Source organism: Microcaecilia unicolor, chromosome 1, assembly GCF_901765095.1.
Source record: "Microcaecilia unicolor chromosome 1, aMicUni1.1, whole genome shotgun sequence".
NCBI classification, from domain to species: Eukaryota; Metazoa; Chordata; class Amphibia; order Gymnophiona; family Siphonopidae; genus Microcaecilia; species Microcaecilia unicolor.
The window spans coordinates 767,291,519-767,307,852 of NC_044031.1; the positions used below are offsets into that span (position 1 = coordinate 767,291,519).

Below are 16,334 nucleotides of genomic sequence, written 5' to 3' on the forward strand. Positions count from 1 at the left end.
CTCTGAGGGTCAGGTCATGTCACGTCGGGAGCCTTTTTCTCTTGTTTCTCGAGGAGTATGTTGTTCTGTGTTCGGTTCTGTCCTTCTTACAGAAGTTGGTCTCGCCATTTCATGCTTACCAGACCATCTCTCTTCTGGTGTTTTTGTGGCAGGAGCTGGTGATAGTTATCAGCTGGATGTTTGTCAGGCTTTTTGCTGTTGTTTGCACAGGACAGCGGAGTTTAGACTCTCCGATCGTCTCTTTGTGGGTCACTGCAGGGGTGGGGTGGGGGTTGTCACGAAGGTAACGATCTCCAGGTGGCTCTGGGAAACGATCTCCTCTACCTATTTGTTCAGGGACAGGAGTGCTCCTCGGGGTCTGTGTGCGCATTCTACCTGGGTGCAGGTGACCTCGTGGATGAGAGTACACGTTGATTCCAATCGCAGGCATTTGCAAGGTGGCTACCTGGTTGTCCCTGCATTCTTTCGTCAAGTACTATTGTTTTGGATGTCCAAGCTTGGGAAGAAGCTGCCTTTGGGACAGCGGTTCTGGAGTGAGTGTTGGCTGTTTCCATTCCCTCCCTAGTTTGTCTAGGCGACCCTCAGGGGGTGGAATGCTGGCTTCGGCCTAACCCCTGGTAAGCCTTCCTCAGCTGAGAGGTGCCCAGCTCTACCACCAGCTGCCTTTCAGGTGCTGTGGAGGACTTGCAGCTCATCTGCATATCCTTTACAGCCTTCTCCGGGGTGACTCCCAGGTCCACTCCGATCCACTCAGGGCCTCCGCTGTAGGTGCCGCACACCTAATGGCACGTGAGGCATTTTTCTCTTTACATCTAATTTTCTCCCAGTTACTACTTATAGCTCCAGTACACTTTTTCTTCTTGGCACTGTCCTTTCCTAATTTGTTTCTCCATCTTAAACCACTGTACACTGCAGGAACACACTTTCCACCATCTGTATTCATCATCTCACCGTCTTTTTTTCCTCTTCCTTTTTCTCAGCTCTCAACCTTAAACATTTCCTTCCTTCTATTCATCCATCTCCTTTCTATCTGAGTACATCTCGCCTTCATCGCTGTTGTCGTACCTCTCCTACTCTTCTCTGTACTATCTTACTCCTTCTCCTGCTCTCCGCTGGGGACATTAATCCCAATCTTCCTTAGCGTCCCTCCGGACCGGCCCAGAATGTGACTGATGGGTTGTGCACGCCTTCCAGCAGGTGGAGACTGAGAAAAAACTGTGACTCTAGGGAGCCAATAAGAGCCCTTGCCCGTCAGAGAAAGATCCAGTAATCTCAGTCTCCAGCAGGTGGAAGGTGGTGAGTCCTTCAGTCTCATTCTTTTCTTTTCTCTAGTGTCATTTTTTTCTGGTAAAAGGTTCAGTTTCTCCTGTGCATTTGTTTAAAAAAAAAAAAAACCTGCTTATTTGGGGCTGAGGTCCGTGGGGGTCTCTTTTGCCCCGGGGGTGTCACACTCGGATGGTCGAGTCCCTCCCCCCCTATTCCTCCCTATTAACTAAGCATAATATTGATGTTGAGATGCTTTCAGTAGCAGTCTGTTGTCTGGAACAGGCTGACTCCTGTGAATTTCCTCCAGCTCCTCAGTAGAGAGAACTGTAGAGGCAGGGAGAGGCAGCTGCTCTTTAAAAAAAAAAAAAAAAAAAAGCAAATCCGGGCTTTGGGCTCCGTGATTGTCAGCACTACTGTGGTTGAGTCTATTTGAGCAAGCAGGGCAGCTCCGTTGTTGTTTTCTGCCGAGTAGCGCTTTTACTTTCGTTTTCGGGGGCTGTTGTTTGTTTTGGCGATCAGCTGTTCGCGATGTCTGAGCGCTTGCGGCGCTGCTCCGTCTGTCAGCGTCGGGGCCTCGGTTCAAGCGGAGTATGTAAGTTTTGTACGGCAGATGAGATTTTTGAGGAGCAGGGTGTAGGACCAGCTAAATCGCCGGCTTCAGTGCTACAGGCGTCGGGGGGGGGGCCGATTCGGGTTCCCGTGTTGCGGTCGCGTCTCCCGCTCCCTCGTTGCCGATTTTGGCGGGAACGCCCGCCATTTTGGATCTTGCTGGGCCTGATGCCCCTAGGGCCTCTCTGCCTTCTGTTCAACAGTCTTCAGCCTCATTGTTGCCTCAGGGAGCTGTTGGATTTCCTCCGCAGTTTGTCCTTCAAATGTATCAGGCATTTTTATTACATCAATCAGCTCCTGCTGTACCTCCAGCACAGGATTCCCTGGAAGGCTCTGCTGTGCCTTTAAAGAGAGTCAGGCAGTCCCTGCAGGCAGAGCAGGAGGACTCCTTTGATCCTGATCCAGAGCTCCCGGTTTTAGCAGAGGAGTCAGGCTTTCCTGAGGAGATTTTTTCAGAGGATTTTTCTCAGACGGTAGATGAGGGTGATCCCCTTTCCTTAGGGGAGGATCCTTCAGTGGTCAGAATATTTCATAAGGATGACCTTCAGGAGCTTATTTCTCAAGTTTCCTCTACGCTTCGTTTTGATGACCAGGATAGTACTGTGGTTGAGACTAGGAAGGTAGATATGCTGATAAAAGGAATTCGCAGGGCCGGCAAGTCTTTTCCCATGCATCAAGACATAAGGGATATTGTCCAGGCTCAGTGGGAGCGTCCGGATTCTGGTTTTCGGTTGGCTAGAGCCATGGGCAGGCTTTACCCTGTTCCTGAGGCGGATAAAGAGCTTTTAGGTTCTCCGGTAGTGGATGCTGTGGTTTCTGCGGTGACTAAGCGGAACACAGTGCCGGTAGATGGTGGCACGGCACTGCGGGACCCCCAGGATCGCAGGATTGAATCCCTGTTAAAGAATGTTTTTGATGTTTCAGCTCTGGCAGTGCAGGCCGCCATCTGTGGTTCCTTGGTTGCACGAGCAAGTTTCCGGTGGTCCGAGCGGGTTTTGGACCGTCCTTCGGATGATTTTTCGGCCATTGACCACGATGTGGCTAAGCTGGAGATGGCTTCTGCGTTTTTGGCAGATGCTATGTATGATTTGCTTCGGGCCTCTTCAAAGTCTATGGCTTTTTCAGTTGTGGCTCGCCGTACTCTCTGGCTTCGTGGTTGGTCTGCGGATGCGGCTTCTAAGTCCAAACTAAGCAAATTTCCTTTTAAGGGCTCCTTTTTGTTTGGAGAGGAGCTAGACAAACTGGTGAATAGCTTAGGTAAGGCTAAAGTTCCGAGGTTACCGGAGGATCGGCCTAGAGGTTCTGGTCGTGGTTCTTTTTCCGCTCGTGGCAGAGGGCGTGATTTTCGTCGGTTCCGTTCAACCAGAGGTTTTCAAGGCCCTCGGTCTAGATTTGCCCAAAGAACTCAGTCCTTTCGGGGAGGTCGTCGAGGAGGTCGGGGGACAGGGGGTTCCTTTTCCACCTCTTCCAATTCGCAGCAATGAAGGTGTGCGGGCCCAGCCTCTGGTCCCAGTGGGCGCTCGGTTGGCGCAATTTCAAGAGAGGTGGGCCCAAATTACCTCAGATCAGTGGGTTCTAGAAGTTATTCGAGACGGGTACGCATTAGAGTTTGCTCGTCCCTTGTCAGATGCTTTCCTGCAATCGCCTTGTCGGTCTCGCATCAAGGCCAGAGCTGTTCGTCTTACTCTGCGCAAGCTTCTGGATCTTCGAGCGATTTGTCCGGTGCCGTCGGCGGAGAGAGGTCAGGGCCGTTACTCCATCTATTTTCTGGTGCCCAAGAAGGACGAGACTTTCCGTCCCATTTTAGATCTCAAGGGGGTCAATCGGGCTCTCAAGGTGCCCTCTTTCCGGATGGAAACTCTTCGGTCTGTCATTGTTGCGGTGCGGGCAGGAGAGTTCCTGACTTCGCTAGATCTTACAGAAGCCTATTTTCACATTCCAATTCGTCCGGCACATCAGAAGTTTCTTCGTTTCGCGATTCTAGGCCACCATTTTCAGTTTCGGGCTCTTCCTTTCGGGCTAGCTACGGCTCCCCGCACGTTTACCAAGATCATGGTGGTGGTAGCGGCAGCTCTCAGAACAGAAGGTGTGTTAGTCCACCCTTATTTGGACGATTGGTTGATTCGGGCAAAGTCTTTCCAAGAGAGTGTTCAGGTGACGGCTCGGGTAGTCGAGTTCTTACGCTCCCTCGGTTGGGTAGTCAATCTACAAAAGAGTCATCTTCAGCCCTCTCAGTCCTTAGAATATCTGGGTGTCCTCTTCGATACGAGGCTCGGCTGTGTGTTTCTCCCTCCGGCTCGCGTGCTCAAGTTGCAAGCTCAGATTCGAATCTTCTTACAGATGTCCAGTCCGTCGGCAAGAGATTATCTTCAGATTCTGGGCTTGATGGCGGCAGCAATAGAGACGGTGCCCTGGGCCAGGGCTCACATGCGGCCTTTGCAGAGGTCCCTTCTTTCCAGGTGGTCATCCCAGACCGGATCGCTTTATCTCCATCTGCCACTTTCGTTGCAAGTCAGGGCCAGTCTGAGATGGTGGCTACGGAGAGCCAATTTAACCAAGGGTTCACCTCTGGAGCAACCCAGCTGGGTTGTAGTAACGACGGATGCCAGTCTTCAAGGCTGGGGTGCTCACTGTCAGGGGCAGATTGCTCAAGGTCTCTGGTCTCTTCCAGAGACCAGCAATTCAATCAATCTATTGGAAACCAGGGCCATCCGTCTAGCGCTCCTGAGGTTTCGTCATCTGTTGAGAGGGCAGGCAGTGCGAATAATGTCAGACAATGCCACGGCGGTGTCATACATCAATCGGCAAGGAGGGACGAGGAGTCTACCGTTGGAGCGAGAAGCAGCGCGGCTTCTGCAATGGGCGGAGGTCAACCTGGTGGCTCTGTCAGCGGCTCATGTAGCAGGAACGCTCAATGTTCAAGCAGATTTTCTCAGTCGTCACCTCCTCGATCCCAGAGAGTGGTCGTTAAGCGAAGTGGCGTTTCGTCTGTTGGTGGATCGTTGGGGGGCTCCCAGGATGGATCTGTTTGCGTCCGCAGTCAATGCAAAGCTTCCTCTGTTCTACAGTCGTCGCAGAGATCCCAAAGCGCACGGGGTGGACGCTCTTCTTCAATCCTGGCCGGAAGGGCTAGTATATGCGTTTTCTCCTTGGCCTCTGATAGGTCGTCTGCTGCAGAAGGTAGAGGCTCACAAGGGTCGTCTCATTCTGGTGGCGCCAGATTGGCCTCGAAGGCCGTGGTATGCCGACCTTCGACGTCTTCTGGTGGATCTTCCCTTCAGGATTCCGGTCACTCCAGATCTGTTGTCGCAGGGTCCGGTCGCTCATCCGGATCCGGGTCGATTCTGTCTTACGGCTTGGCTCTTGAGAGGGCTAGGTTAGCGAAGAAAGGTTATTCTGCTCAGGTTATTGCTACTATGCTGCGTTCCCGACGGCGTTCTACTTCTTTGAATTATGTACGTACTTGGAGGATTTTTGAAGATTGGTGTTCGGAGTATTCTATTTCTCCTCTGGCGGCTTCGGTGTCGCAGATTTTGGATTTTTTGCAGCGGGGGTTTGACAAAGGTTTGGCGTTGTCTTCCCTTAAAGTGCAGATTGCGGCTTTGTCATGTTTTGGCGGTCCTATCCAAGGGAAGTCGTTAGCTACTCATCCGGATGTGGTACGTTTCCTTAAAGGGGTTAATCTTCTTCGTCCCCCATTGTCTTGTGCGTTCCCTTCGTGGGATCTGAATTTGGTGCTATCGGTTCTTACTAAACCTCCTTTTGAGCCCTTGTCGTCCTGTTCTTTGAAGGATTTAACTCTGAAGGCGGTGTTTTTGGTGGCCATTGCGTCGGCCAGGCGAGTTTCGGAGTTGCAGGCTTTGTCGTGTAGGTCTCCCTTTTTGGAATTCTGTCCAGATCGCGTAGTTTTGCGGCCGGTTCCTTCCTTTCTTCCCAAGGTGGTATCTCGGTTTCATGTTTCTCAGCCAGTTGTTTTGCCTGTCTTAGGTTCATTTTCTGGCTCGCAGGAGCAGCGGAGTTTGAAGTGTTTGGACGTCAAGCGGGTGTTGAAGCACTATACTAAATCTACGGAGGTCTTTCGGAGATCTGATCGGTTATTTCTTTTGATTGGAGGTGCGCGTAAGGGGCTCATGGCCTCTAAACCCACGATTTCTCGTTGGCTCAAGGAGATGATTGCTTCGGCCTATCTTATTTCTGGGAAAACGGTTCCGGACCATGTCAAAGCTCATTCTACAAGAGGTCAGGCAACTTCGTGGGCAGAGCGTTGTATGGTTCCTCCGGAGGACATTTGCAGGGCGGCGACCTGGTCGTCCTTGCATTCCTTTTCTAAGCACTACCGTTTGGACATTCTCAGTCGTCGCTCGGTTGATTTTGGGGCGCGCGTGTTGTCGGTGGGGCTGTTAGGGTCCCTCCCATGATTTCACTGCTTTGTTACGTCCCATCAGTCACATTCTGGGCCGGTCCGGAGGGACGCTAAGGAAGGGTAAATTAGGCCTTACCTGCTAATTTGCTTTCCTTTAGTCCCTCCGGACCGGCCCAGATCCCTCCCTTCAGGTATCTGAGTTTTCAGAGGTTCCGTATCGTTTTTCTTTTGGAGCTGTGTTGCTAGTTTGTTTCACTATTAAAAAACAGAACAAAAAAAAAACAAAGATATGTTTTCAGGCACTCACCCTTGGTTGGCAATGTGCCGGTGGCTGCTCAGGTTTTTTGGATGCACAGATTAGGTACTTCTTTTCTTCTGCTTTGATACTCTATTACTGGATCTTTCTCTGACGGGCAAGGGCTCTTATTGGCTCCCTAGAGTCACAGTTTTTTCTCAGTCTCCACCTGCTGGAAGGCGTGCACAACCCATCAGTCACATTCTGGGCCGGTCCGGAGGGACTAAAGGAAAGCAAATTAGCAGGTAAGGCCTAATTTACCCCTGGTCCTCCACACCTGTCCTCATCCTATCCATGCAATCGATTCTGGGATATCTCCAATCTCATCTCTATTCCCCTCCTCCCCCCCTCTTCCCTCCCCTTCTCGTGTGCCCTGTGGAATGCCTGCTCGGTCTGCAACAAACTTTCCTTCACCCATGATCTCTTAATCTCCCGTTCCCTTCAACTGCTCGCCCTAACTGAAACCTGGCTCACCCCTGACGACTCTGCCTCAGTCGCGGCCCTATGCCATGGAGGTTGTCTTTTCTCCCACACTCCCCGCCCAGTGGAGGCGTTTGGTTTCTACTTTCGCCCTCCTGTGGTTTTCAACCCCTCCTCCTACCGCAATCTCACTGCTTCTCATCCTTTGAAGTTCACTCCATCCGTCTATTCTACCCGCTGCCACTCAGAGTTGCAGTCATTTACCGCCCCCCTGATAAGTCCCTCTCTTCCTTCCTTACCGACTTCGATGCCTGGCTCTCCATTTTTCTTGAACCCTCATCTCCGTCCCTCATTCTTGGAGACTTTAACATACACGCTGATGACCCATCTGACTCTTACGCTTCTCAGTTCCTCACTCTGACATCCTCCTTCAACCTCCAGCTGAGCTCCACCTCCCCTACTCACCAAACTGGCCATTGTCTTGACCTCGTCCTCTCCTCTACCTGCTCACCCTCCAAATTCTGCGCCTCAGCCTTTCCTCTCTCCGATCATCACCTGATCACCTTCACACTTCATCACCCTCCCCCTCAGTCCTGCCCAACACTAACCACTACTTTCAGGAATCTCCAGGCTGTCGACCCTTATCCTCTAGTATCTCTAATCTCCTCCCTTCCATCATGTCCTCCGAGTCTGTCGATAAGGCTGTCTCTGCTTACAACGCCACTCTCTCCTCTGCTCTAGACACACTTGCACCATCCATCCCCCGTCCCACAAGGCGTACTAATCCCCAGCCCTGGCTGACATCCGATTCCTGCGCTCGATCTGCTGAATGCCTCTGGAGGAAATCTCACACCCATACCGACTTCATTCATTACAAATTCATGCTATCCTCCTTCCAGTCCTCCCTATTCCTTGCCAAACAGGACTATTACACCCAGTTGACTAATTCTCTCGGCTCCAACCCTCGTCTCTTCGCCCCCCTTAACTCCCTCCTCAAAGTGTCCTCCGCTCACACCCTCCCTCACTCTCTCCTCAATCACTGGCTGACTACTTCCGCGACAAGGTGCAGAAGATCAACCTCGAATTCACTACCAAGCCACTTCCTCCTCTTCACCCTTTAACCCACTCCCTCAACCAACCAACCCAGGCCGTCGCCTCCTCTTTTCCTGATATCACCGAGGAGGAAACCGCCCACCTTCTTTCCTCCTCGAAATGCACCACCTGTTCCTCTGATCCCATCCCCACCAACTTACTAAACACCATCTCTCCTACTGTCACCCCACCCCCCCATCTGTCATATCCTCAACCTCTTTCTCTCCACTGCAACTGTCCCTGACACCTTCAAGCATGCTGTAGTCACACCACTCCTCAAAAACCCATCACTAGATCCTTCCTGTCCTTCCAACTACCGCCCCATCTCCCTCCTACCCTTCCTCTCCAAGATACTTGAACGCGCCGTTCACAGCCGCTGCCTTGATTTTTCTCTCCTCTCATGCCATCCTCGATCCATTTCAATCTGGTTTTTGCCCTCTACACTCGACAGAAACTGCACTCACTAAAGTCTGTAATGACCTGTTCCTTGCAAAATCCAAAGGTCACTACTCCATCCTCATCCTCCTCGACCTATCCGCTGCTTTTGACACTGTCAACCATAATCTACTCCTTGCTGCACTATCCTCATTTGGATTCCAGGGCTCTGTCCTCTCCTGGTTCTCCTCTTATCTCTCCCACCGTACCTTCAGAGTACATTCTCATGGATCTTCCTCTACCCCCATCCCGCTCTCTGTTGGTGTTCCTCAGGGATCTGTCCTTGGACCCCTTCTTTTCTCAATCTACACCTCTTCCCTGGGCTCGCTGATCTCATCTCATGGTTTCCAATATCATCTTTATGCTAACGACACCCAGCTTTATCTCTCCACACCTGACATCACTGCGGAAACCCAGGCCAAAGTATCGGCTTGCTTATCCGACATTGCTGCCTGAATGTCCAACCGCCACCTGAAACTGAACATGGCCAAGACCGAGCTTATTGTCTTTCCTCCCAAACCCACTTCTCCTCTTCCTCCACTCTCTATTTCAGTCGATAACACCCTCATCCTCCCCGTCTCATCTGCCCGCAACCTCGGAGTCATCTTCAACTCCTCCCTCTCCTTCTCTGCGCATATCCAGCAGACAGCCAAGACCTGTCGCTTCTTTCTCTATAACATCAGCAAAATTCGCCCTTTCCTCTCTGAGCACACCATCCGAACTCTCATCCACTCTCTCATTACCTCTCGCCTTGGCTACTGCAACCTACTCCTTTCCGGCCTCCCACTTAACCATCTATCCCCCCTTCAATCCGTTCAGAACTCTGCTGCGCGTCTTCTCTTCCGCCTAGACCGATATGCTCATATCACCCCTCTCCTCAAGTTATTTCACTGGCTTCTGATGAGGTACCACATACAATTCAAGCTTCTCTTATTAACCTACAAATGCACTCTCTGCAGCCCCTCATTACCTGTCTACCCTCATCTCTTCGTACCCGTAACCTCCGCTCACAGGACAGATCCCTCCTCTCAGCACCCTTCTCCACCACCGCCAATTCCAGGCTCTGCCCTTTCTGCTTCGCCTCACCCTATGCTTGGAATAAACTCCCTGAGCCCATATGCCAAGCCCCCTCCCTGCCCATCTTCAAATCCTTGCTCAAAGCCCACCTCTTCAATGTCACTTTCGGCACCTAACCATTATACATCTATTCAGGAAATTTAGACTGCCCCAATTTGATTGACTGCACTTTTTTGTCCTTTAGATTGTAAGCTCCTTCGAGCAGGGACTGTCCTCTGGGTTAAATTGTACAGCACTGTGTAACCCTGGTAGCACTTTATAAATGTTAAGTAGTAGTAGATTGTTTTGTGGTACATCATGCTGTGGGATTTTTATCACTGAAAGAATAGCATGAGGTGGAAGCTGGCTGGCTTCTAGGGGGCTCTGTGGAGTCTTGGCTCAAAATCAAACCCCAAAGCAATCAGAAGATAATCCAAGAGAGGCATAAGCCAACCAGACTAACTTGGTAGTGCATTTCTGTGCCGAGGACGTTCAGGTTTCCTGCTTGGTTCCTGGTTGTTCTGGTTCCCCATGGGGCTATTTAGGGGGTTCCACAACACCAAATGTATCCACTTCACAGTTTGTCTCCCCATCTGCTGATTGGAGGACATATATGCACTCATAGGGCATGGTCTGGAGCAACTAAAGGAAAGTAAATTAGCAGATAAGAGCTAATTTCTCTCTTTCTTTCTTGTATTTGATTAACAGTTAAAGAAAAGCTAACTGCAGATCCAGACAGTGAAATTGCCACTACCAGTCTGCGAGTATCTCTTCTATGCCCAGTAAGTCTGAGTAATCTTGGTGTACGATTCTCTGTTTGGAATTAGGGAACTCAAAGAAATGAAGGTTGTTTTACACATTTGTTGCATAATATTAGTCGATAAGGGGAAGCAATCCAGAGGTGGACACAGAAACTTCGGATACTTGAAAAGAGTTTGATGGGAGATTTGACACAGGACTGTGTTTTGGCCACAGGCCTACCAAGAAAATGTGTAAAACCTTAAGTCTTTAAAAACATAATATCAATTATAATAAGATACACACATATTAAATACTAAGTGTAAAATGAGAATTGCAGGAACATAAAGTAAAACTTAGAGCACCAGATAACATGAGCTAAGAAATGGAGTACAGAAAATTGAACAATGAAAAATATAATATATATGAAGTAGTAGAAACAGGACCATATCTGTGCTGCAAAACACCATTACGTATAAAATACAATACGTAACTGCAGCAAGGCCTTCAAAAAGTAGAGAGATATAACTACATGAAAACATAAAACAGACGTGTAATCAAATGTATCACATGGCTTGATACAAAAAGGGATTTATATAAAACATAACTAGGGTGTTACATAAAAATTATATTTAAAGAAGCCTAAACATAAACACTTGAAAACATATTAACATACAGCAAAACCTATAATCAAACTTGTCAAATGACTAAATACAAAACAAGATGAAAGCGTGAATGTGTATACACATAAGCATTAGGAGACTGACCTTTGTAAGTGATCTTGCATGTATAAATATCCACTATTAAAATATATCACAGAAGATTGGACAGCGGTAACATAGTAGATGACGGCAGATAAAGACCTGCACGGTCCATCCAGTCTGCCCAACAAGATAAACTCATATGTGCTACTTTTTGTGTATACCTTACCTTGATTTGTACCTGTCCTCTTCAGGGCACAGACCGTATAAGTCTGCCCAGACTATCCCCGCCTCCCACCACCAGCTCTGGCACAGACCGTATAAGTCTGCCCAGCATTTTCCCCGCCTCCAAACCACCAGCCCCGGCACAGACCGTATAAGTCTGCCCAGCACTATCCCCGCCTCCCAACCACCAGCCCCGCCTCCCACCACCGGTTCTGGCACAGATCGTATAAATCAGCCCAGCACTATCCCCGCCTCCCACCACCAGCTCTGGCACAGACTGTATAAATCTGCCCAGCATTTTCCCCGCCTCCCAACCACCAGCTCCGGCACAGACCGTATAAGTCTGCCCAGCACTATCCCCGCCTCCCACCACCGGTTCTGGCACAGACCGTATAAATCTGCCCAGCACTATCCCCGCCTCCCACCACCAGCTCTGGCACAGACCGTATAAATCTGCCCAGCATTTTCCCCGCCTCCCAACCACCAGCCCCGGCACAGACCGTATAAGTCTGCCCAGCACTATCCCTGCATCCCAACCACCAGCTCCGCCTCCCACCACTGGCTCTGGCACAGACCGTATAAGTCTGCCCAGCACTATCCCCCCCCTCCCACCACCAGCTCTGGCACAGACCGTATAAGTCTGCCCAGCACTATCCCCGCCTCCCACCACCAGCTCTGGCACAGACCGTATACGTCTGCCCAGCATTTTCCCCGCCTCCCAACCACCAGCCCCGGCACAGACCGTATAAGTCTGCCCAGCATTTTCCCCGCCTCCCAACCACCAGCCCCGGCACAGACCGTATAAGTCTGCCCAGCACTATCCCTGCCTTCCAACCACCAGCCCCGCCTCCCACCACTGGCTCTGCCACCCAATCTCGGCTAAGCTCCTGAGGATCCATATAAATGTCTATAAAACATACATTAAAGAGCATATCAATCAGAAATATGAGATTGCCAGTTGTGTTGTGAGATATAACGTTGTTTTATGGCTAAAGGATAGGTCAAGAGTAAAGAGATCTGAGCTCGTTGCTGGTGTGTTTTAATAGTGGATAGACAATCCCTTGTGGTTTGGAGAAAGTGTAGCAGAGCAGCCTAGGTGTTAGATGAATTAAGGGACTTGTGAGAACCAAGGAAGAAGCAAGGAGGCCTGAAATAGCCCTTCCAGCAGAGTGGTGGAGGCCAGCACTGGACAGAGCACTGTCGTGGAAATAGATTGAGAAGGTGGGGCCTGAATGTTGGATTAACTAAAGGGATTTGAAGTAAAGGGGAAGACCAGTGGACAGACTGGATGGGACAGCTGGTTATCATCTGCTCCGTTACAGTATTGATCGGTTTCGTATATGTTTTGTTCTTTTATCCAGCTGGGTAAGATGCGTCTGACCATCCCATGTCGAGCTCTGACCTGCTCCCACCTGCAGTGTTTTGATGCCACTCTGTATATTCAGATGAATGAGAAGAAACCAACGTGGGTATGTCCCGTCTGTGACAAGAAGGCTCCCTATGAGCATCTCATCATTGACGGGTGAGAGGAAAACCCACACGCTTTCAGCGTTTGGGCTGCAACTTGTTAAGGTGTCCTAAATGTCATAAGGCTCAGACGTCTGTGTGATTCTCTGTATTTTACAAGTAACATGGTGCCTGTCTGTGCTCATTAGGAAGGACTTTTCTCTTGCAGGTTGTTCATGGAGATCCTGAAGTGTTGTACAGACTCTGATGAAATCCAGTTTAAAGAGGATGGGTCCTGGGCTCCTATGAGATCAAGAAAAGATGTCCAGGAAGTTAACACAGCGTACAATGGGGCTGAGGGTATGTCAGGATGAAGACAGAGGAGTGTGGAAGATTATAGTAAGATGAGTGGGAATAACTTATCACTGTGTTCCAACAGTTTGCGTTCCTAAATGTAGCCTGTTATGAGCTTGGTTGCTAAATTTGTCTGCATTGCCCTCAGTATGAAGTTAGTAGTATGTATTAAATTATGCCCTTTAGGTGACTGTTTAAGTACTTCCTTGGATCATCAGATATCCTCTCACCAGCCAGCCTCGAACAGAAACAAGAAAGTAGAAGTCATAGACTTGACCATAGATAGCTCCTCGGACGATGAGGAGGAGGAGCCATCAGCCAAGAGGAGTTGTCCATCTTTGTCACCTGCATCACCACTAAATACCAAGAGGTGAGTGCATTTGTATCATGCTTGAGCCTGGCCTGTTGCTACATTTGGTGGCTCTACTCTTAAATCTGTACCTCTGGGGTTTCCTTAGCTTCCATGTCTTCTCTCAAACTGAAGGTCCTCGATGGCTCTTCTCTTTCTTTTTCTGCAGCATGTTGAGTCTGCCGCATCAAACTTCTCCTATTTCTCGAACACCCAGCCTACCTGCTGTGGATACAAGTTATCTCAACACACCTCTTGTGCAAGACTACAGACACCCATTCCATATGGCTCCCATGCCCTATGACCTGCAAGGTAAGAACCTCGCTGTGCTTGTCCAGTGTGACCCCCCCCCCATACCCTGTAGTCTGCAAGATAAGAGTCTCGGACCAGGGTTACTCATCAGAAGAGCACACAAAACTGCCCTATTCTTATTAGACTTTTGGATTCCTTTTGTGAGTTGTACGTGTGTTGGATTTTGACTCCTAACACACAGCTTATCTGGTGAGGTATGTGATTGCATTGCCTACCCACCCACAACCTGTTTGTGTTAGCAACAGCTTGTTTCATTACCTGCTCTTCTGGCAGGATGTGTGCATTCAGCAGCTCTTGAACGACTCTGTCTTCAGGACAGCTAAGGTTCCTCATTGGCCGAGGACTGAACAGAAGTGATCCCTTCACCTGCGTGATTCCCTCATGCTGGATGTGATAGATGCTGAAACTTCATGTTATCAGAATTAGGTGTAGTGTTTGGAACATTCCATATGCCGGTAAAAAGCTCCTGAAACAATGCCAGAGCATACTGTAAGTTACACAGAGGTGTGCAGTTCTTAAGTGTTGGAAGATTAGAACAGTCCTGTGTTGTGGCCGACAACTCAAGAGGATTTTCTAAGCTTACTCACTGCCAGTTATCAAGTGGCTTTGCTGTCTAGTGACGACCAGTTTTCATGAGACCTCGTGGCTGACTTTCAGTGTGGGTTGGAAAAATTATTTGGTTTCTGGTTTTCTGAAGGGCAGCAGCCATACTAAACGTAAGAATGTTCGGACTGCTATATTTTGCTCTTAACTCTAAACTTCCACTCTCAAAGTAGTAACAGTGGCGATGAATGTTCTTCAGAAGCTTTGCAGTTTAGGGCTTCCCACTCGTTTGTTTGTTTTAATTCAAACCTCAGTTGAAATATATAGGTTTAGCTAACTTTGTGTTTGCTTTCCACAGGCTTGGACTTCTTTCCATTCTTATCTGGAGATAATCAGGTACGTTTGTTCAGAATCAAATGATGTATTCTGACTGTGAAGGGATATGTTTCTAAGCAGCTAAGAGGCATGGGAGTCGGATGGTGGCCATGACTGGAACTAACTCTGGAGTCTGCCTCTTATGGGAAATGGAGCTGGCAGCTTGTGCTGTGTTCTGTACACATGAAGTTGTACCACTTACCACATCAGTAGGGGAGAGGGGATGCTTCAGAGAGAAATCCATTGTAACTGTCTGCAGGATATAAGAGCGCTTGTAGTCAGCAAGTAACAATACAGTCACTTGCGGAGTCTGCACGTGACGTGTTATCAGTGTGACGCAGTGTTCTCAACCCAGTCCTCGGGACACTCCCAACCAGTCAGGTTTTCAGGACATCCACAATGAGTATGTATGAGAGAGATTTTGCATACAACGGAGGCAGTGCTTGCAAATTTTTCTCATGAATATTCATTGTGGATGTCCAGGAAATCTGACTAGCTGGGCATCAGTGTTGCCAGGTGGGCGGTTTTACCGGCCAATTGGGCGGTTTTCCGCGACCCGCCGCAGGAAATTTTTGCCCGTGGCGGGTTGCGGTTTTTTGGGCTTGTTTTGGGTCTTTTGGGCGTTTTTTTAAAGCGGTTTTTTCGGCCGCGGGGGGCGGGGTTAGTGACGTTCTGGGCGGGGCCGATGACGGGGGAGGCGGGGCCGATGGGGGCGGGGTGATGATGCGGGGGTGGGGGTGTCAGGGGCGGGGTTTGACTTTGAGCGGGTTTTGGGCTGGATTTGGGCTCGTTTGGGTGGGAAAAAATTTTTCCACCTGGCAACCCTGCTGGGCATGTCCTGAGCATGTAGCTGTGCATGAGGTCTCCTGAGCAGTTAGCCATTGAGTGGGTGTTGGTGACAGGAAGTGCTATTGCATTTGAGCAAAATACCTACTGTACTGTTGAGAAACTGGCAATGTGTAGACACATTTACTTTGATAACTGCATAAGAAACGGTCTGTAATTTGCATTTCTCTTTCTCTTTCCCTCTTAGCATTATAACACGTCTCTCCTAGCAGCTGCAGCTGCTGCAGCCTCTGCGTCAGAAGAGCAAGACCTCCTGCATTCTTCCCGCTTCTTTCCATATACCTCTTCCCAAATGTTTCTGGATCAGTTAAACACGGGGGCAAGCACCACACTTCCTACCACGAACGGCAGCAACAGTGGTAACAATAACAGCCTGCGGGAGAGCCACGGGCATGCCGTGAGCAGCCGCAACAGTGCTGATCCCAGTTCCCTGTATGGCATCATCCCTGATGTGATCTCCTTGGACTGAGTCTGGGTTTCTTTTCCTCATCCCTCTCAAGACTCGGCAGAAGGAAGAAACCTTCCACTTCTGTTTGACCTTGTTCTTTCCACACACACTTCCCCACCTTTTTTTTTCTTTATTTTATTTTTTTTAGTAAAAAAAGAAAAAAGAAAAAAAAAAAGACATGTACAGAGAAAAAAAACTATATTTTCAGTTTTACTTTTGTATATAAACCTAAGACTTGACTGTCTGGTAACAAAAGAAGCTCCATTTTGGTTCCTGCTAAAGATTTTCCACGTCAGTCAGTTTTATTCAATGCTCATTCCCTCGCCTCTCCTCTCCTCTTTGGACACCGAATGGCATTACTTTCTTACAACGTGCTCACAGCCAGAGACAAAGGAATTATGTTCTTGAAGTTTGAATGGTCTGAGTCGTTGCTTTTTCTTCAGATGCTGGTTTTCAGTGAA

The 16,334-nt window shown here is 49.2% G+C and overlaps 1 protein-coding gene across 5 annotated transcripts in view; it reads left to right on the forward strand.

The window, feature by feature from the left end:
* The window catches only part of PIAS1 (protein inhibitor of activated STAT 1), an 81,536-nt gene extending 65,507 nt beyond the window's left edge, over nt 1–16,029 (forward strand). For all 5 annotated transcript variants that reach the window (XM_030189799.1, XM_030189797.1, XM_030189798.1 and 2 more), the window contains 7 exons: nt 10,245–10,318; nt 12,562–12,722; nt 12,876–13,006; nt 13,187–13,370; nt 13,519–13,661; nt 14,563–14,600; nt 15,613–16,029. In XM_030189799.1, coding sequence (XP_030045659.1) covers nt 10,245–10,318; nt 12,562–12,722; nt 12,876–13,006; nt 13,187–13,370; nt 13,519–13,661; nt 14,563–14,600; nt 15,613–15,894 — 1,013 coding nt within the window. In that variant the 3' untranslated portion in view covers nt 15,895–16,029. The remainder of the gene's footprint in view (nt 1–10,244; nt 10,319–12,561; nt 12,723–12,875; nt 13,007–13,186; nt 13,371–13,518; nt 13,662–14,562; nt 14,601–15,612) is intronic.
* The last annotated feature ends 305 nt before the right edge of the window (nt 16,030–16,334 follow it).